Source organism: Dermacentor andersoni, chromosome 5 (assembly GCF_023375885.2).
Source record: "Dermacentor andersoni chromosome 5, qqDerAnde1_hic_scaffold, whole genome shotgun sequence".
In the NCBI taxonomy this organism is placed as follows: domain Eukaryota; kingdom Metazoa; phylum Arthropoda; class Arachnida; order Ixodida; family Ixodidae; genus Dermacentor; species Dermacentor andersoni.
Genome location: NC_092818.1, coordinates 91,096,799 through 91,117,820, shown reverse-complemented (window position 1 = coordinate 91,117,820; position 21,022 = coordinate 91,096,799). Strand labels below are relative to the sequence as shown.

Sequence of the window (21,022 nt, the reverse complement as noted above, 5' to 3'; positions counted from 1 at the left end):
GCAAGATCTCTGGAGTTCAGGTGCCTTCAACTGCCGACTATATATACTGGACCCCACGCTACGGCTACAACTGCCATCTATTCTTTCCCGTGGTGAAGCAACCTTGCTGTACCGCTTGTGGCTGGGAGTAGCATTCACGAACTCGTGCTCCTATCGTTTGGGAATGGCCGAGAGCCCGATGTGCGATTTCTGTGGGTGCGAGGAGACCATCGAGCACCTATTGTGTACCTGCCCCCGCTATGATGTACAACGCCTCTCTCTGCGGGAAACTTTACACTGACTCGACTTAAGACCGCTCACCGAGTCAAAGGAACTCGGACAGTGGCCACACCCGTCACTGGCATGAAAAGCGAATCGTGCATTAGTGCAATACTTGAAGTGCACCGGCTTAAGAGACCGTTTATAGTGTCCGTGTGCATAGTGTCCCGCCCACACGCACTCAGTGCTCCCTCTCTCCCTTTTCCCTCTTTCTATTCCCCTTTCCCCCAATTCCCCGGTGTAGGGTAGCAAACCGGATGCTCTTCTGGTTGACCTCCCTGCCTTTCCGGTCCTTGCTTTCTCTCTCTCTCTCTCACTCTCTCTAGAGTTCAGCTACGAAATGGGCTGAGCGTTACAGGAGTCGCCCCTCGACGCAGCACGGGTTGAGACGGAGGCAAAGCCAGTCGGCGTTTGTCAGCGTCCACAGAAAGAATAACACGGATCTTAGCTTGTCGTTTTTTATTCATTTCGCCCTGACCAGTGTGTGCGGTACACCCACGGCTACTGTACAGGAATGCTCAACGTGGTTGCCCATAACGCTCATGCCAGCAGTGGACGCGAGAACTAGGATGTTATCACCCCTCAATAAAGCTGGCCAACTCCGGCAGAGTCGTTTGAGCGGTGCGTCCGCTTGGCTTCGTCACTTTATCAGCAAGATGCTACTTCACGTCTCTGGAAACCTCCTGACACCCTCACACGAGCACTGCGCACGCACGTCGATACGGCGCCAGCAACCATGACGACAGCGCCAACTGCGACGGCGAGAAGGTTCCACGAGTGTCCATGTAGTTGCTATCGCAATAAAATGTTCACCATGCGTTCCAAACGCTAACAAAACTTAAACAGTGCGAATCATCCTGCCATGTGTAAGCCGAATGCGGGCGAAGTCACGGTTTGACAAAGCTGCCATGCGCTATTATGAAGCGAAGGCGGCATTTTTTTTTTATTGGAGCGATGGCTACGACGATTAGATAGCATAGCTGCAGCAAATGTCTACTGCCAAAAAAAACTACCTAAATTGTAAGTAAGTACATATATATATATATATGGGGAAACCGCGCTGCGGTAGCTCAACTGGTTAGAGCCCGCACGCATACTGCGAAGACGTGGGATTGTTCCCCACCCGCGGCAAGCTTTTTCATCCACTTTCATTGCCATTAATTGATCATTTCTGTAATTCAAATTATTAAGTACAAGTAATTCCTCTTGCGTTTTCCTTGGTGTCTTTGTCGGCTTCTCCTGATATATATATATATATATATATATATATATATATATATATATATATATATATATATATAGACATATATGATGTCCTGCTTTGGTGTAAACAGTTGTGAGTGAAGCACTCGCCTTTCCTTTTCCACTCGTTCCTCTCACTGTTATCTTTCATTTTCGAGTTTTTGGCCAAAAAGGGTTACGTTAAGCAGATGCCAACAGGCCTAAGAAAAAGTTATTATTGCCTCACGAAGAAATTCACAAAGGGTATACGAGTCGTAAGTACAACGTTTTTTGCACAGTTTGATTTCACATGTGGGATCTTGTGTACGCTTTCGACGCCAGAAGCAATGTAAATGCGGACAGCTTCACGCACTTCTCGAAAAGCCAACTCGTCGTACTCGTTGAGAGAGAAAAGATAACAAAATTGCATTCTAGATTAAAGAAAGATACAGAGATCAAATGAAATACCTTTCATTCAGCGTCACCACAGCGATTATATAGCGTCTGGATTTGTGTATAGCCGCGAGATGATAGCATACCGTCTATTGGTTGCAACCTCCTTGGCTACATATGAAAGGAAGCAGATAGACATGTCCGCCTATAAGTGCAATTTCATATAATGCTAGTGTTGCTCAAGATTAAAAAAGAGGCCAGACTGCTCATTCAGACACATAAGAAGTTGCTTGCATTTAATATATCATTCTTCTGTCGCATTCCCGCACACTAACCCAGGACACTACAATATTACAGTTTTCTTGGTCTAAGCATGAATGAAAAAAAAAAAAAGAAAGATAACCACATCCACTGTAAGAGAATTCTATGGTTGCGGCGAGCTGAAAGACGCAGCAAGCGTTGGAGTCTACCGGCTCATTTGTTGATATTTTCACATTGTGTAATGTCTTGGTAGCACTTCTTCAGATCTTTCATCAGTAGTTAATGTCGAACATAATTTTGATGTTAGTACGCAGTGCGTTTAGATCCAACTCGCTGCACGCTTTATAGACGGGTTATGGTATTGGACTGCTAAGCACGAGGTCGCGATATCAAATTTCGATGGGGAGCGAAATGCGAAAACACTGGTGTACTTAGATATAGGTGCACGTTAAAGATACCCAGGTGGTCCAGATTTTTGGAGTCCCCCACTACGGTGTGCCTCATAATCAGAAAGCAGGTTTGGCATGTAAAACCCCATAACTTAATTTAACTTTATCGACGGGTAGCTTAATAAGAGCAGTTGGGTCCTTTAGACTAAAAGGCGCTACGCTTTCCGCGCCATATAAATAACTGGAAACTCGAGCTCCTGCGGCCTTGTGTTACAGCTGGCCAGAAGAAAAACGAGTTACTAAAAAAAAATGAAAAACCGAGTTTCTTTGCTGTCATGCATTCTCTGTGCTAGCAGGGGACATGTAGCAGCTGGATGAAAGATGGTCAGTTTTATATAACCCCGCTGCGAACACAGGAGCTTCCACTGCACCCGCCGATCAGAATAAACTCACAAGTGTTGTCGTCATCGCGGCAAGTCACCGCGACAGAGATGTACGACGCGCGATGGTTTGTCACGTCACCGTCGTCGTACATCGGCGACGTAGGCGCCACGCGGGTGAGCTTGCCATCCCCTTAACTGCAAAACGAGAGACGGAAGAAAACGGCAGGACGGGGGGCGTCGTGAGGCGTAGAAATGCAAACATTGAAAAAAAAAAGAAAAAGAAGAATGTCGCTACTCAAGGCAATGAGAAGACGGCCGCCTCTTCTGCTCGGTGAAAGGCGTTTCTGTATTTTTGAACTGCTCCTCGTGGCGTTGTTCATTACCTCTTATTCGTTTTTAATTTAGTGATGTCCTCAAGAAGCACGAAACTGGCGCCTCTCTAGTGTTATTGCTTTACCAACTTTCCACTTCCGCGCATGCTTTCTTCTTCTTTCCTGCGACTCGCTTGGCTTCGCGGAAATGGTAGCGAGGCAAACGCTAAAGCGCCGACTTGGTGCATTCATAACCTCTACGCTCGAGCGCGTTCCTCTCGACATAAAGCAGCTATAAAAAGGTAAAGATGCAGCGACAAGTTGTGCGTGCGGATGCATTCAGCGCGAGAGTCGCTAAGTTCACTTTTCTTTCTTTTCAGTCGTTTCGTCTCCTACAACTTTAATACGGTAGTCTCTATCTGTTTCACAAAACGCGGTTTTCAGAGCGCGACGTAATGAAAAAGAAGAAAAAGAAACGGCTTTGAGTCCGCAGTGGGCATGTGCGGTGCGATCCTTGGTGGCGTCGGGAGACTCGCAGCAGTTGAGCTGCTGGTGTGCAAACGCAGAAACATTCCGAAAGCAGTCACGTTGCCCCACTGCATCGTCAAAAAGAAGATCATGTACTAGATGCATTAAGAGAACTTATTGTTGGACAAGTTGGTATCCATTCATTATAATTATACTAAGGCGCCGAAGCACAATATTTTTTTTTTTTTTTTGCACAAGACGCGTGCATATGTACATTCAATCAGCACCTGCACAACAAGCGCATTCAAGCATCAAGTGCCGGTAAGATAAGCAACGTTCAACAAACTTTTTCTCTGACTTATACAATGATACGGACGTTTCACTTACACAACAGCTACCTTTCTTAGTGATATAAAATGCTTCCATAATTTCCCTAGCTTTTGTATCTTTTCTGGTTCTGAGAAACTGTGCGTCGGAAAAGAATGGCTCACAAGAGCGTGAGGAGCATTTTCTAGTATGCTTAGGTGAATTTGGGCCTTCTTTATCTTGCTCAACGTTTCGATCGTGTTCCCTGATCGGTTGATTATAGAGAGCCCAGCCCGTCCTATATAGGAACGACCACAAGAGAGGCAAATTTAGTAGACTACCCCTGCGGCACATCTCATGAACTGTCGCCCAGCTCAGAGGCCTTTGCTCTAGCATAGGGAAAGGATAGGAATAAGAAAAAGAAAGCAGCTGCGGAACCAAGCATGGGCGACAGCTCGTGAGGTGTGCTGTAGGGGTAGTGTATGAAATTACCCTCTCTTGCCGTCGTTCCTATATAGGACAAACTAGGCGATGTGTGAATGAGCGGATCAAGGAACATGAACGAAACGTTGAGCAAGATAAAGTGGGCCCAAATTTACTTAAGCATATTAGAAACTGTCCCTCGCGTTCTTGAGAGCCATGCTTTTCTGGCGCACGGACTGCGACCAGAAGTACAGATACAAAATTATGGAAGCCTTCTATATGAGTAAAAAGGGTAGCTTGTCCGTTGGTGAAACGCCGATATCATTGTCTAAGTCAGAGAAAAACGTTGGTTGAGCGTTCCTTTTCTTTCCTCACTTGATGCGTGAATGGACTTGTTGCGCAGGCACTGACTGAATGTACATATGTACGTGTCTTCCGTAAAAAACAAAGGAGTTGTGAGTGGTGCGCTTTCCCGTTGTTTTCTCTTGCGTGTTTTGTGTTGTTTCTTGGCACCTGAAGATACCTTTGATGAAGTACTAGACGCAAATGCCACAGCAAAGTGCGCTGTACTCTGTAGTTTACTAAGGCCACACTTTTAAGAACTTATGCTGAGATATAGTAAACAAAAATGTCAGGCGTTCTTCCATTGGTACGTTAAATTGTTACAGTCCAGTGGATGTGGTTAGGTTACACTCGACTGTGTATTTTTTTTTTCCTGCAAGCAAAGTAAACACTGGGTGGTAGCGGTGGTGGTGGTGCTGGTGGTGGTGGTGGTGCTGGTGGTGGTGGTGGTGCTGCTGCTGCTTCTGCTGCGCGCGAGTGTGTGCGTGTTTGTGTGTGTTTGCGCGAGCAGCACACTGCACAAGTACACAGCACAAACGCATAATTAATACAAACCCACATCCCCATGAACGTGAACAAATTTTACATGCTCTCTCAAGCCACACGCCTAACGTGCACATTCCCCCTCCGCTTCAACGCCTTCCCCTTGCCTACGAGAACCACCACAACTTCAACTTCGCGAGATTCTCATTATATTACGCTATTATGAATTATTATGCTAGCATATTGGGCCGTTTCTGAACACAATGCCTACACGGTTTCGTTAAGCCTAGGTGTCAAACAGAGCACATAAAAAGAAATCTGGCCTCAGATTTGCGGCGCAAAGATAAAATCTTGATTCATGGACTGAAAGAAGAAACGAAAAAAAACAACACGAGAAACAAAGAAAGCGCCAAAGTGGCGAGCCGCGGCCGCGCTGCATAAAGAGAAAGAGGAGACGCCACGTTAATTAGGCAGCGTGCTTCAGCGAGCAGGGGGCGCCAGTGTAACTCGCACGTTGCGCTTCATCAAAGTGTGAAGAAACGAAAGCGGCAGAGTTTGCTAACAACGTTGAAATTAGGCGGGCTTTTTTTTATTTGCTTTCTCTGTTTTCTTTATTTCTGAACGTGATTGTTCACTGAAGACACCCCACCCCGATCGCGCCCCTGGAGAAAAGAAAGATAATGAAACGGATCTAACAAAACACACAACGCTGACGCGGTGAATAGAAACGAAAGAAAATTAAGAAAAACACACAAACTGTGGAAAAGAGGCCGGGAAGGACGACGAAGAAAACGCAGTAACAGGAAAACGGAGTTAGCGCTTGCAGGCGCGCAAGGAACAAACACGTGGAAGGTCGTTAGTCGTATATAATTACGGTGTTGCACCATTCGTCGCAACAACCACGCTACCAGATTGAGAGCGCTGCTCCCTCACTACTCAAAGACAAGCAAGACAACAGTAATTCGGGTGCCTTTGGCGCTATTCTATTTCCATTTGCGCGCAAGCAGGAAGAGTAAGACGGAGCGAAGAAGCCTCCGAATGTTGCAGGGAAAACTCGTTATACTTCCGAGTCGGGCCAGCGTCTCACTAATGTTGTTTTGTTACCTATACGCTTTAGCCCCGCATGTTCGCGGTACTGCATTATGCAACGAAAGCCATAACAAAGCCTTGAAAAGACATGCAGTAGACAAAATAGGGGTGAAAGTAGGTCAGAGTACGCTGTGCGGAGGAATCCGGCATTCAATTAGTACTCAGGCAAAAAGCCCGATTTTCCAGTTTGCGGGATCCAGTGGTCGTTCTTCTTCCGTAACTATCACTGTGATAAGTCGGAAGTGCAGGCGTTCACTTGTATAGTACATGCTTAGTCATCTTTTTCTTTCCTGCAGCATTCGTTATCCCCAGTTTGAGTACCTTTTCGTCTATGTTTGTTTCTTCAGATTGGCCGTCTACATACATAGTTGGAGTGCAATGAGAGAAGAGCTGGGGACAGGGTTTCAATTGTTATGCAAATTTTGTTCAGTTTTTAATGGCATGCTAGCTACTGCCTTTTATTAATTTTCAGAACAGCTGCATTGAAACACTATGCATGCGTTTTGTCGGGGCGGGAGGGCACTGTGGTGTTGGTGGGAGGGCCAATAATTGAGGTGCATGCTGCTTAGCTTCAGCGCTGCCTTCACCGCAGCGCTCTACCTTTGTTGAGTGTCAGGCAGAAGTTGTGCCTGCCGCTTCTGTCACTGCACTTCTCTTAAATCATTCTTAATTTGAACTTATAGATTATGATTGCAGCCTCTCGATAATGAAAAAAAACTTGTTCGTATACCCAGACGCCACCGAGTGTTGCAAGATATTTCAGGGTCGATAAACACGGTAACAACAAGCAGCAGTCGTGGCTGAGTGGGTTCTGTTGAAGGCTCTCAAGAATAAAACAGCGAAAAAAAGCCTAGGTAAAGTAAAACACTTAGAGAACCTTGTATACTTGCTGAATGTTATTCATTTCCTTGATTCATCCTAGTCCATAGGTTTGCGTATTCCTTCATGTACTGAGTCAGACACATATACTGATACTGTTCCCGTAGAGGAAGAGAAAGGGATAAACAGGAGAAAGTCAAAGGACGAGGAGGTCAGTCAGCAGTAAATCCAGCTTGTTATAATAGACGCAAGGTACCTACACGTACTGATGTACGAGTACGTACCGACGTACGAACACGTCAGTAGTAAAGTGGGCTGTATACACTTGTGCTCGCACAGAAATGTAGCGCTGCCTTAGTTATCGTCGTGGACGACGGTTGATTACGTCGGCATTCCGAAACAGTCCATACCAAATGTGATCTGTCATCAACGCAAACTAGCACAGTATTGAACAACTATCTGTTTAGGCTTAAACTAATACAATTTTCTTTTGTGTTTTCGGCTTGGAGAGCAGTGGAAACTAATGACATTCTCCTGAAATTCGTACAACGTCATGTATTAGCAAAAAAAATTTAAATAGAATGTATATTGAGGAATCGTATGGATATTTCTTCGTGGGTGCTTTATTAGAAGAAGATGCATGCACTGTTGGTCACTGCGAGCAAAGTTCTATTAAAGTACGTGATAGGAACATTTTATGCTCGCTGTAAGTCATGCAATCTCTTCGCCCTAATTGCATAGAGAGCATGACCCCGAATCAGCTAATTTTGACGGTAAATGTTACTTCTAAGCTAAACGTTTATTAAAGGTTTATTGCAAGAACGGCAAGGGCCTTCTTCATCACCAATCTGGTAAGCTTCAGCATCCAAAGAAGCTGACTTGGGGCTATGAAACGTGCCGCATTCGATGATTCGGAATAATCATTAACACTTAGGCGTCTTTAACGCACACCTCAATCTAACTACAGGAGCATTTCTGCATTCCGTCCTAACCGGATGGCAGTCCCCACGGCTGTAAATCGAACCTGCGACCTCGTGCACAACAGCAACACGCTACAGCCAACGCGCCACCACCACAGCTGCCACCTTCCCTTGCCATAATTTTCATAAAACGCATCATTCTGACAGTAACGGTGCCGAAGATGCGTAACATTATCCGGCGGTGAACTCGTTAGGTGACGCAGTATCAGAAAAAGACAAACTGCTGCAGCAGCGCGTAGGCGAATGCGATGGTGCTTGAGAACAGCTGCGTGAAACTGACTGCGAACGATGTGTGGAACGCCGAACTAAGGATGGTATGGCGTAGGCTTCTTGGCTTTTCGACAGCCGCTGGTGAGGTCGTTTTGCTCTGTATAGGCATCGAACATCTCAACCCGTATTCAGACAAACGCCCTTACGTTAGAACTGTTTGTAAAGTCCCATGTCACCAAATCTTGACGTTGGAACCTATGAAGGGGCCAGGAAACGGCAAACAGCCTTCACGAACGAAAAGAACAGCGTTTTGATTGCACTGCGCGGAAGCGGTGCAATCACCGCTGTCAGTGTGCTGCTTCGAGGGAGTGGATCGGGCCGATCCTGAGAATGCCATCCCATCTTGGCGCCGGTGTCACGCCCAGTAGACGTAGCGGGGCATCTCCCGGCACAGCCGTGGCGCGGAGAGGGAATACAAAAGACCGCTCGGCAACTGCCGCCATGAATTACTCGCACCAGCTCGCTATGACATCATGGATTTCGGTAAGGTTGCCGCTGGAGCCTGTTGGCCCCAGGGGGTGAAGACGCGGACAGGAGTAAAGAACGAGGACACACACACACACACACACACACACACACACACACACACACACACACACACACCCACACACACACACACGCACACGCACACGCACACGCACACGCACACACACACACAGAGAGAGAGAGAGCACTGGGTGCGTGTGTACGTGTATCTTCGTTTTTGTGGATGTGTATCTTGTGCGCGGTGCGCGTAATCTTCGTTCCTCGCTTCTCTCCTTTACCGGCAACGTTACGCGTACTGATGGATTTCGGCACCGTCTGCTGAGGTGTAGTTAGTTGCTTACGGGTAATCAAGGATTAGATTGAGTTTTGAAGCTACTAAAATGCTCAACCTTGCATGTTTCGAGAGCTTCTCCTGCGACGAAACGGCTCAGAAGCGAGAAAGTACCTTGATATTTGGAATGTCACGTTGACGAGTAGCAACGCCAATGCCCCGGAATTTAGGTCTATCTCACTGGCCTTCGGTATTCTTTAGCGGACCCTTTTAATTGAGTTTCAGCCTTCTCGTGGAAAGTGAACGAAATGAATATTTTGACTTATTACTTTAATACTGCAAGTCGGTTTGTTGTTTTTAGCGTGTTTACTGTCCCTTCAAGGATAATTTGTCCAAATTTTGTATCACCAGGCACCAGGATGGCAGAGGCGAAGGTTACGCGTGACCCCACCCAACCACAATCACCTCTGCAAGTGAGATGATGCGCACGCGCAAAGTAGGTAACTCTGAGTGTTAGTCGCCTTCTGTGGGAATGCGCAGAAGTCAAAACACTCCTGAAAAAGTACCGGCCTTAGGAGAGTCGCATCGTCCGACGACTAGGTCCGGCAACGGACGAACTTCATGGGGGCATTTACCTCGCTACGAAGTTAAGTGGAAGGGCAGAATTTATTTCACTATGGTTAAGTTACGAAAGGGAAAATTCGTTTCAAACACTGAAATAAATTGGTGCTTCATTTTCAGCTGCCTTCATTCCATGAACCCGTCTCAGATTAGCCAGAGCCGTAACACGCTCGTGCAACTGCACAAACAACGTGCAATCTTTCTGTCAGTAAGGCACAACAACGTCATAAATAAAATTCTGCAATGACACTTAAACGAAACGAATCAGTGGCCTTGCGCGGTCAATAGTACTGACCATGCAACAATTTTTGTAACTACTCCGTCTTCTTACTTCCAGGTACAAATTAATTTTGTTTCATCGTGGAGTAAGTAGGCAGCATTAAGCAGCAAAGCAGCAAATTATTCGTAGCGGAAATCAAAGTGACTCGTCAAAACCAGCCTCTGAAAAAAAAACTGCCCGAAATATTTTTGATTCCGAACTCCCCAAGCGGAAACCCGTATAATTTATTAGCGATGCCGACGGCTCTGTCAGCGCCCTCGCATTCGCGTGGAAACGCGCGAGCTTTTGTTGTAGGCGAAGCTCGGTGCGAAGCAAACGACGTTAGCTGCGAAATAGAAAAAGAAGAGAGAGAGAGAGAGGCGGTTTCTTTCTGGCTTTCAACTCTGCGAAAACGACACAATACTTGGGCAAATAGCGGACAAACGGTGGCGGTGCCGGGTAACTGCGTTAGAGCGTGCCGCGGAGGCCTGACGATCGATGGCGCTTGGAAGGCACGTTGAGCGAGGCTCGTAAAGCTGACAGGCAAGCGGGAAGAGCCGTTCGATTCACTGACAGCGCCCGCGCGTGTGCGGTGGCGAGCAAGAAGGCGTTGCATCGCTGAACTGAGGAAGTTTAAAGCCTCAGATGCAGGGGCTGTTATTACTTAGTTTGCGAGGAGAAAAAAAAAAGAAAGTCACGAAGGATGGAGCAAGAGGAAGCAGCTTCCCGACCACTTCCAACAGCATGGAGAAGAAGAAGTTAGCGCAGCCTTTTCAAATGAAGTGTTGGCACACCATGTCACCAGGAAGGGTACAATGCTTGCCTGTTGTTGGAAAAAAAAAGAAATTGAGAAACAATAGGAACGCAGAAGAGAGAGGCGATGAATGAGAAGACAATGAAAAATTAAACGTGTTAGTGACTGCCACGTTGCCGCACTGGTTAAAATGATCAAGAGTCGTTTACAAGGGAGTACTAAAAGGCAGCATGATCAGCATTGCACTGCATGTTTGGCACGCGGTCTTGAGCTGGACGTTTGTGCAGACCAGAAGCTGGTCAGATCCTATGTTATCAGAATTGTAGTAGTAGCCGACTGTGGCAAGCAAGCTTTAAAAAAAAAAAGAACTATTCCTGGACTGAGGAAGCCATCCAGAACTAATCCAGCAACCGCATAAATAAGCGTTTATTCAATCGAACCATTCTGTGGTATTACGTGCCAAAACCACGATGCGATCAGTGGGGACTACAGATTAGTTTCGGCCACCTGAGGTTCTTTAGCGTTCACCCAATGCATGGTACATGGGCGTTTTTCAATTTCGCCCTTATTGAACTGCGGTCTCCGCACTCGGAATTTCCCCCGCGTCCTTCGGGCTTACAGCGCAACGCCTAAGCCACTATACCACGACGGTGGGTGCAAGCAAGCTTAACCTACGTAGATTAAGAAACTTGCGCTTCTGCCATACTCCTCAGTGAGGTGCCAAAAATGTCAGAAAACGCCATTCTTCAATCGTTATGAAGTAAAAAAAAATGGGAAAGAAAAGTCATTCTTTCAGCACACCTAAAGCAGGAAATCGAACCCTGGAAGTCTCAATTGCTCTCGGTTCTGACACCAAGGACCTGTCTACCAGGAAATGAGGTGGCAACCACCAGAGGTGCGCAAGAAATATATAATTCTAGTTGTAAGCGGTATAGCGGATATGAAAGAGCGAAAAAACATTTTAAGGATGAAGAAATTGACGATACTTGAAGTGACGCAGTTTTATAGTGATGAGGTGCCAGTCATGTCTTATGCCGGCAATTTCTTTCACGCAATTTTCTCTGTAATTTATACTTAAGGATGGAACATGGCGCACCGCTGAGGATCGGCACTTGCTAAATATATCGTGTTGACTCCTTGTTTGTGTATGCGTGATAGCATAGAAGAACCAGATAAATAAATAACAACTTATGTTTCTATGAACCTGACCACACCAGACAGGTGGAATGAGGCCTGTATACGCTGGAAGGCAAAGAAGAAAGAACACAGAGGACAACGTAAAGTGATTTGTCGCGAGAAAGCAAATTGTTTTGAGCTCGCATGACCACACACTTATAGACCAAGGCGATTTTTTACCTTGATGAACCAGAAACGCAAGACAACAGTTGCGTTTGAGTACAATAAAACCGGAACCGTATTGAGGACCTTCACAGATAACGGACTAGCGCTGAACGTAAATTATTTCTATAGCTTGCCGCGTTAACTAAATAGGTGCGTTTCAGTATGGTATGGTATGGTAAAACTTTAATGAAGTCCTGCAGGTCGTGAGTCTTCACGAAGCGGGCCGCTCCCACGTGGGAACCGGAAGGCCGAGCCTCTCAGTGCCGTATATTAAAAGGCCATTCGTGACTGACTTTCATGAAGACGTTTGGGAAATACCGAGTACTGCCCAATGGCGGAAAAAGGAAATCCATAATGCTCACGAAAAGTAACCTAAAGGCCTCTTTTTAAATCGCTATAAAAAAATTCACCAGCGTTTACGATACTCCCTAATGCGAAATCCGAGCGCAACCCTTTACGCGTTTTCATTTCTCGATATATTGGCTGGCGCGGACAATCGGTCTGGTGCAGTACGTCGCAGGTGATGCGAGGTTCCACGCGACTGCCTCGCTAATCTGGCTATCACGAGAGCCAGCGCGTGGGTGACGCGTGGGCGCGATTCACAGCAGCCGCCGCCGGCAGACCTTCCACAATATGCGCGCTACTCTGGCGCCATCTCGTAGCCATCGTTGGCGCGTTTTTTCTTCTCACGCTTTCGCCATACCATCCTCCGCCTTCCGCCTCATCGGTCCGCTGCACCCTCATCTCCGCTTTCCTTCTCGCCTCTTCCATCCCCCGCTGCGCCCCGCGTTCGCTTTCATCTTTCGCTGTGTTCGTTCCCTCGGTTACGCCGATGCTCGCTGCATGAACGGGCGATTAAGAGCTGAGCTCAAAAACTAGTTGCAAAATGAAATGCTCTTCTTCCCAATAGATGCGTTTTTCGACGACGTAGGCAACTTTTCTTTGCACATGCCACCCCCCCATCAAGCACGGAGTACATTCGACAACGCACTTTGGTTCGTTGTAGCTCCGCATACCGGCAAAACAGGCTGGTTCAGAAAGTGAAATTAATAGACAAAGGGACATTTTTTGTTATTTTGTGTCTGCTATCCTTTCAAGCTTATTTGTGCGAGATAATACGACATAAAGCGCAGCAAGAACTGATTTGGCGCAATTGCACCGGCGAGTCCAAGAAACTTAAAGTGCTTGTTAATCTCAGTTTAGTAACTTCCAATGATGTCGACGATGTCATGTTAAATAGCGTTTTCAGTATAGACAATAATGGTTATCAGCGTTTCCTAAAGACACTAAAAGAAACCATTAGCACCAGACCAAGAAAAGGAGGTACTGCTGCATTTGGAAACAACATTGTTTCAAAGGAAGCAACATAAATGTCAAGGAAATACAGACATGTTGGTTGCGTACGACCGACCAGGAAGATTACTAAGGGTCGTCAATATTAGAGTGTAAATATTTACGCACATTATTATTGTTATTGGTTGTTTTGAAAACGTTTATACAAAGGACATAGAGAGAAATAAGGGAAGAAACAGGCCGGCAAGTGCCACCATCTGCTTATGTTTTGATAGAAGCAATAATTAACGATAAGAATCATACAGAAAAGAAAGAACAAAATGACAGATCACAAGGATAGGGGTACTACTGAGACTAAGAATAGAATACGGCTGTAGGGAGAGAAAGAAAGACCCACCGCATGTCGGATGAACTAGAAAAGAAGAATAGAAAAATATAAAGAAGGAGAAAGAGCATGCCACAAAGCCGCAAAATGAGCGTTATCGCACTCGACAACCGATGTTGAAAGTTCTCGTCGCATTAAAATACGCGTTATAATTCCGCGAAGTTGCCTATCCTTCAAGTTCATAGCTCAATAAATGAACGCATTCTTCGAGAAAGCTGCTCCAGCGACATTTGCGTCGAAAACGCGCACGTACGCTTCACAATGCTTCAGCGCATGCCAGGCTGCTTATTTCTGTAACATCACGCAAAAATTGTTTAAGAATAATGGATGCAATTTGCAAGAGCGAGAGTAGTAATAACAAACACTTTAATAAAAAGTAAAGAGACGTTATTACCTGCACGAATGCTTTCGTTTTCGAGATCACCGTATAACGGTCGGGCACTGCAATCTTTCTTCAGGCGATTCAGCTCGGCGGGCGCATCGTACATGAAGCGCATTTACTGATTACCGAATTTCTTTAGCAGTGACGCCCCGGGCATTCTCGCCTGGGGCTTGTGCTTAAAATTTCCACACAGACGCCTTACGCGGAACACTGATAAATGCGTTGCTGTTTCCCCTAAAAAATAATAAATTATGGGGTAATACGTGCCAAACCCACTTTCTGATTATGAGGCACGCCGTAGTGGAGGACTCCGGAAATTTCGGCCACCTAGGGTTCTTTAACGTGCACCTAAATCTAAGTACACGGGTGTTTTTGCATTTTGCCCCCCCAAAGAAATGCGGCCGCCATGGCCGGGATTCGATTCCCCTCAGCTGCTGGTTCCCCTGAAGGCCATCTGGGGTAGGCACCAACAGCTAACACCGGAGGGCCGCGTTATGTTATCTACCTCCTTTCAACATTCTGCACTGTTTACTTTCTGAGCAATATTATGGTGCGAGGTATTCTTGCGACCTGAAACTTACTCTAAGGTTTGAAACACCGAGAAAAACACAATATAATGTTCAGGACCGAAAGGCGAGGAAGCAGACCGGATTGCTTTATAATTGGCTCTTATGGCTACATGATTGCTGGTTTAATCTAGGCAAGCGCCGAAACGTTCTTCACGCCAGTGTTTCTTACGGTCCTGTAAAGCTTCAGCGCGTGGAGCTGAAGGTGCGTGATGACTCAAATGTGAAGAAGTGATTTAAAAATTGCAAGAGAGCTGGACGTTAGGCACAAAGTTGGTGGTAGGCAATGCGAAAACAAAAAAAGCTATGTTAAAGTTATGCCAATTACAAAATCGGATATCACACAAAGGCGAGAAAACGAAGATATCTGCGCCGCGCATCGACAAAAAAGACAAGTAAAAAGCAAACGGTTAGTAGTCAGTGACATTCGCTTTACTTGTGACAACGTTAAAATAATATTTAGCCCTTGTACAGATGCTTGGGTTTCGTTCATATTTCACAATAAAATTGCACCTTTCGATCCGCAATACTCAATAAAGCACTTGGCACCACTGTTTGCCTAGTCCGTCCAAAAGTTTGCTTCCCGATAAGAAAGTGAACGACAGCTGACATCCCTGCTGCTCCTCGCTTCTGTGATGTCCAGATGTGCATCAAACGACGGCTTCCTGACAAACCATGCACGCAAAATAGCAATGGCCGCAGGAGAAGGAGTAGAAAAAGAAGGAAGGCAAAGTAGAGAGGTCAGGAAGACGCCTGTCCGGTTTCCTACCCTACGCCGGGGGAAGGGGGTTAAGGGATTAAAAGAAACAAAGGAGGGCGAGGAATCAAGGGGCCATGAGTGCGAACACATGCAGTTGTTCATCACATCATGCCTGCAATCGGTTACCGAGGCCAGAGGCCAGTTGATTTCATAAACCGCAGCAACGCCCGCGTCGGTGTGTAAACCTGCGGCGCGTGGTGCCCTAGTGAAAGAGTCTTTTTTTTCTTTGAAAATCGGTTTAATTTCGGTTTAACAGTTTAACGCGCTCTGAAAATCGGTTTAACACGCTCTCAAGAACGTCACGTGCGATGTCACAATGATTCCCGGACCAAAAAAGAAAAAAAAAAATATGGCACGCGTTCGACTGTCTCTTCACAGTTGAAGCAGGCACAGATAGCCGTGTCTGACATTCCAGTAAGATTTTCGCAAATCCTCTGGCTCTGAACTCTGCTGCTGTCGCAATGAACGACTCTCATGGCGGACGCCGCCAACTTCTCGAGAACTGCTCTGCAATGCACACGACGTCATCTACGCCCGCCTCACTATTGCTTGCTGTGACCTGCGAAGTATATACATATACACAGGCGCCTCCACTCGCAGCGCCTGCGGGGTGCGCTTGATTCCGCACAATCCGCCAAGCGCGAGGTTTGCGCTATTGATCAGTTGCTGGTACGGCCATCCCAACTCGCACATTGCCGCAGAGACTTGCTTTCGATCCGTAGGAGGTGGTGGTGATGAAAGTTTTGTTTTTTCTACCCAGTGTACCCGAGGTGAAGCTGAAGATGAGGTGGTGGCCTGAAGACCACGCGAAACTTACGGCGAAGGTGACTGCGTGGCACCAATTTATTTATTTAATTATTTATTTATATTGCAACTTCCGTTGGGAATTTTAGCAGGGCGGGAAATACATAGGTCACAACATGTTGCATAGACCACCTACAAGGTAAGTACAGATTACACCAAGTAAAAAGAAAGAAATGCGGTAATGAAAAGGAGGCACACGGATCTATTCTTCTACATTAAAACTGCAGGCGTATAATACGTGAAAATTGGAGCAGCTGAGCATGGATACCTCATGTATGGTCATGCCAATCTAGGAACTTCAGCTTGAATGTCTAAGGTTCACAGAACATTATAATGAAGGTTTATGCGAGTGATGTGCTTGCTTTGCTCACATGTTTTCAGAGAAAGTCCCTGGTCAAACAATGTAAATGTTTCTCCTGGCGACAAAAGAACGTTTCATAAAGATCACCTTAGACATTTAGTACAGTTCGTAGTGCACGAATGAACTCCAAAAGGCACCGCCACACGGCGCCGTCGTGTACCAATTAAACTTGTCTCAAAAATACAAACGCGAGTTTTAACCGGCTGTATTCACAATCGAACTTGGTCCACAGCCTAAAGGCGTCCATCCTATGCTTGGAGGAAAGAAATGCGCGAAGCAGGCATCTCCTACCATGTGTCTGTTCCACTCCAGGATTGCTGCACCCTGGCAATGAACTTGCTTTGAATGATAAACGTATTTTTGTTACCTCTGCGGCCGTTCTGTGGTTACAACAGCAGAGACTGTGCCTGGCTGTGAATGGAGAGGCATGTAAGACAAGACCGGTGTTTCCGTTGCTGAGGCGAGGGGTTTTCCTTGCTCTAATTTCTGTGAAGCTTTCAGTGGGTTTGTTCAATACAGCCAGAGGATATATTTATTTAGCAGCTTGACATTGCGCTTTTAGAAAGGAAAAACCCAGAGAGGTTAAGGCTAGGTGTATTCATGCAACGGTGAGTGCGTTTTTGTCATTAAGCAATTTCGGCCAATCGGAGGACGAAGAGAACTTAAAAGAAGTGCCTAATGAAGAATCAAATCGGTAAATACAGAAACTGGCGAAGCTCGCCGTGTTCATTTGACTACCTGTATAAGGAAGAAAGACAGCGCATACAATGCGGCTACCGATCGGTCGATTGCACTCGTGTAGCGGAAAGAGAACACCATATATATTTCTTTAAATCTCCACCGCCACAAAAGCTTGCCGCAATACCCTGGGAGGTTTCGTGCTACCACATACCACATAATTTTTTAATGACATGGCCGGAACATAATTTGCTGAAAGAAGTCGTGCCCACGTATCCCTGCTCTAACATAATTCTTCATCTGACCGCATGATCGAATAAACGTGCAAACAATAGGAAACATAAGAAGCATGGCGTACTCGTCATCTCGTTCGGAAGGCGTACGACAAAACCTGTATCGCCTGCATCTCAAAAAAAAAATAAAATCGTGTAAGATACTTCGTAATAGCAGGTCGTTTCGCCTAGCTTGGTAAGCCGGCATTGGAAAGCCTGACATAAAGGTACCACTGGCTTACAATATTAGAATTCCCGACCGCTCAGCAAAGGTCAGCTTTATGATACTTATATGCTTCACCTTTTACAAGAACGCCAAGCCTGGTATAAGGCAGTAAAGGTATATTCATATGCATGAGCCGTAACGTGCAAAAACGACATAGGGGCTATAGGAGACGGAATATATTAAGGGACTCCAGAGTAAGCTTTGCCACCTAAGGTGCCATGACGTCTTCGCATTCCACCCGTATCGGTATGCCACCGCCGTGCCGGGAAACAAACCGGCTACTTGCAGCTCAGCAGCTGAACCCTACAACAAGCAAACCACCCGCAGCGGGTTAGATCACAGGAACTATAGCGCAACTCTGGCATCGCTGCTGCGTTATAGATTTTCTTATGTGGCTGACCCATATCAGTTGCAGTACGCATTACGACGAAGCGCGCTTCATGTCATCAGGTTGTCCGGCGCGCGCGCATCTGATAACTGACAGGAACGGCGCCGGCGACGCCGGAGCATCCTCGCGCCGGCAGGCGCGCAGCATCGCGTAAACAAGCTTACCCGTTGGCGGTGTAACGGCTAGGGCATCTGCCAAGGCTGCGCTGAGCGACACCAGTAACAAGGTCCAGCGGAGGAGACGGAAGAAACCGCGCCACATTGTGGTAGCCGACGACGGCGTCCAGAAAGCCAAGCACGAACCGGACATTGCCACTCTCCCGACGCTTCCGCGTGTTGCGTTCTCACTTCCCTCACCGGAAGGATGCGGCCCCTGTGCACTCGCGCAAGCACCGGTCTGCACTCTGGGCGCGCGGGAGTCTGAGCCATGAGAAGCAGAGCCCCGGTCTAGCCACGCCCCCCCGCCCCTCGCCCTCGCTCCCCTCGCTCCGCGAGCCGTTCTTACTGAGTGCTACTCCTTGTCTTTTATTTGCGAAAGCTCTCTCTCTCTTTCTCACACGCGCGCGCGCGGTTCTGCCCGGTTCGAACGTTCAGGCTACCGGAAGTTCTCTCTTGCTGATGACGTCACGTCCGGGACAGGTCGATGTAGGCGCCCCGGTGAAAGCGGAACGACTTGGCGCTCTGCCTGCGGCCACTGGGCATGAGAAAATACTCTGCGCAGAACGGCACGAATTGTGCGCGAAGGCGGTGAGCCCGAGTTCATCCGCGTCTTGAAAGGGATTGAGCCTGTGGCTTCTCCGCAGAGCTATACGACTTGCCTGTCTACACTGGCCAAAGTGCGAGCAGATCAGACTTCATCAGGACTTGTCATTGAGCTTCTGCCTTGGTGTGTCTTCTAATTGACAAATGAATAATTCCAACTGAGTATTTATCGCCGTTCTCGACTTACTGCCTGCCTGATCGTGCATTGATAGCGCACCGCGAGTATTCGCATGCCTAAAATAACTTTCATTTCACGTTTAGCATGTTGCTTGATAGCATTCAGGATAACAGGTTGGGATCGCCATGATGCAAAGTAACGGGACTAGAGATGTAACTTATGACGCCGTCGGCTGATTGGAAACCATAGAGTAGTCCTTTCTAAAACATTTAGCGACACAGACAGATTTGTGTGAGCAGAGAGGTAATTCCAAGGTACTGCCGCGCAGGGCCAGTCTCTTTTGCATATTAGCTAAAAGATTTGTGCAAGCGCAAATCGGGCTGTGGTTATCAGAGAAAAATCATTTTCGCTGCTGCGGCTAAGAATATGGCACTCCCCCCTCTAGAACCAGTTAGAAGTCGTTATTTAATGCTGAAAACGCGTGAGCATACCCCACATTCACTTCAATACACTGCAAGTGGAAAATTCGAAGCTCTCATTTGTCAACTTGCTCAAGATTCCTGTAGTTAAAATAAATTTAAATACCGAGTGGCTCTCCCTAATGCCTCACAAGACGTGTCACTCGCGGTGTTGACTGGTGACAGTCCAGCTAAGTCCTAGAAAAGCCTGCTCAATTAACTGAAGCAGTGACGGCCCAGTGGGCGCGATACAACGAAGAAAAACGCCAAAAATTGACGGAGCCCATCTCACCATGACTGTCAATCGTAATGAGTTTAGTATTGAATTAATGTAGGCACACGACGTATTTCCGCCATCGAAACGAGTTATGTATGGGGCGTCTATTGCAGCGGGATTCCTCTTTTGCGCTTCCCTAAGCACACTCGGTGCCATCTAGGGCCGCCGCCGCGAAGCGTGCACCTGGTCTCCGAAATGCGTGGCACACCGGTTCGTGCGAGCACTGACAAACGCGTCATGCCACAACCGGGCTCCTCTCTCGCGCTCCTTTCTAAACATGCAGCGCCATCTAGTGTCACGGCCTAGAAGTCCGCGCGTGGCCTCCAGATAAGAAAGCGCGGCGCGCCGGTGCCTGCGGAAGCTGAGAACTGTTCCCTCGCTTCCCGCACAGTGCCACATACCCATTGACCCAATTTGGCGAGATGTTAGTTGAACAGCGGCACGTACCCTGTGTATTTGTGGCGCGGCCTGATAAGCCACACGTTTGCTGTCCTTGAGGAACCCGTGTAATGTGAGTTCGATTCCGCGGTGCGTGAAAGAAATTTAACGTCTGTTCTTGCGTCATTGCTGACCGGCATTATTCCGAGTGGAACATGCCTAATTACCCAAGTTCGTGTTAAAGACGTTCACTGAAAAGCAGCACACAGCTACTGGTACATACCTAGTGACCTAAGTTGAAATCGAAGAAGTTTTATTGAAGACCAGCACAAACCAAGTGGCACGTACGCAGTAGTTCAAGTCCGCATCAAAGAGTTCCTTTGAACAGCGGTACCTACCCACTCCCGCATCTACAGTGACCCGTATGGGTGTAAAGACGCTCGTTGAAGAGCGGTACGTATAATACACACTTCTAACCATCATGCCAGAAGGCCACTGACAATGGGAACATGAAGTTACGAACGCGACCTGAAGAGCTTAAAGCGCGTGTCCTACTCAGCAGCTGCATCGCTGTAAGAAATTGCAGCCGAATTTCCTTCAGCATCCTTGAATTCCATTAATTGTGCTTGGATGCTGTCTCGAACGTTCTGTACAAAGACTGTGTAATAGTATGCAATGCTATTCACTTTGAGACCAAAGCCACCTCCTGTAAACGAGGAGCGCATTTGATTAGGCTGTTAAAACAACCTTGTAGGTCGCCGTCCATGCTTGCGTCGGCGGTTACGTA

General features: G+C 46.9%; 1 protein-coding gene across 1 annotated transcript in view; it reads right to left on the bottom strand.

Moving 5' to 3' along the window:
* The window catches only part of LOC126530858 (uncharacterized), a 102,139-nt gene extending 83,476 nt beyond the window's left edge, over positions 1–18,663 (bottom strand). The window contains exon 1 of the mRNA XM_050178161.3: positions 18,408–18,663. Coding sequence (XP_050034118.2) covers positions 18,408–18,552 — 145 coding nt within the window. The 5' untranslated portion in view covers positions 18,553–18,663. The remainder of the gene's footprint in view (positions 1–18,407) is intronic.
* Between the last annotated feature and the right edge of the window lie 2,359 nt (positions 18,664–21,022).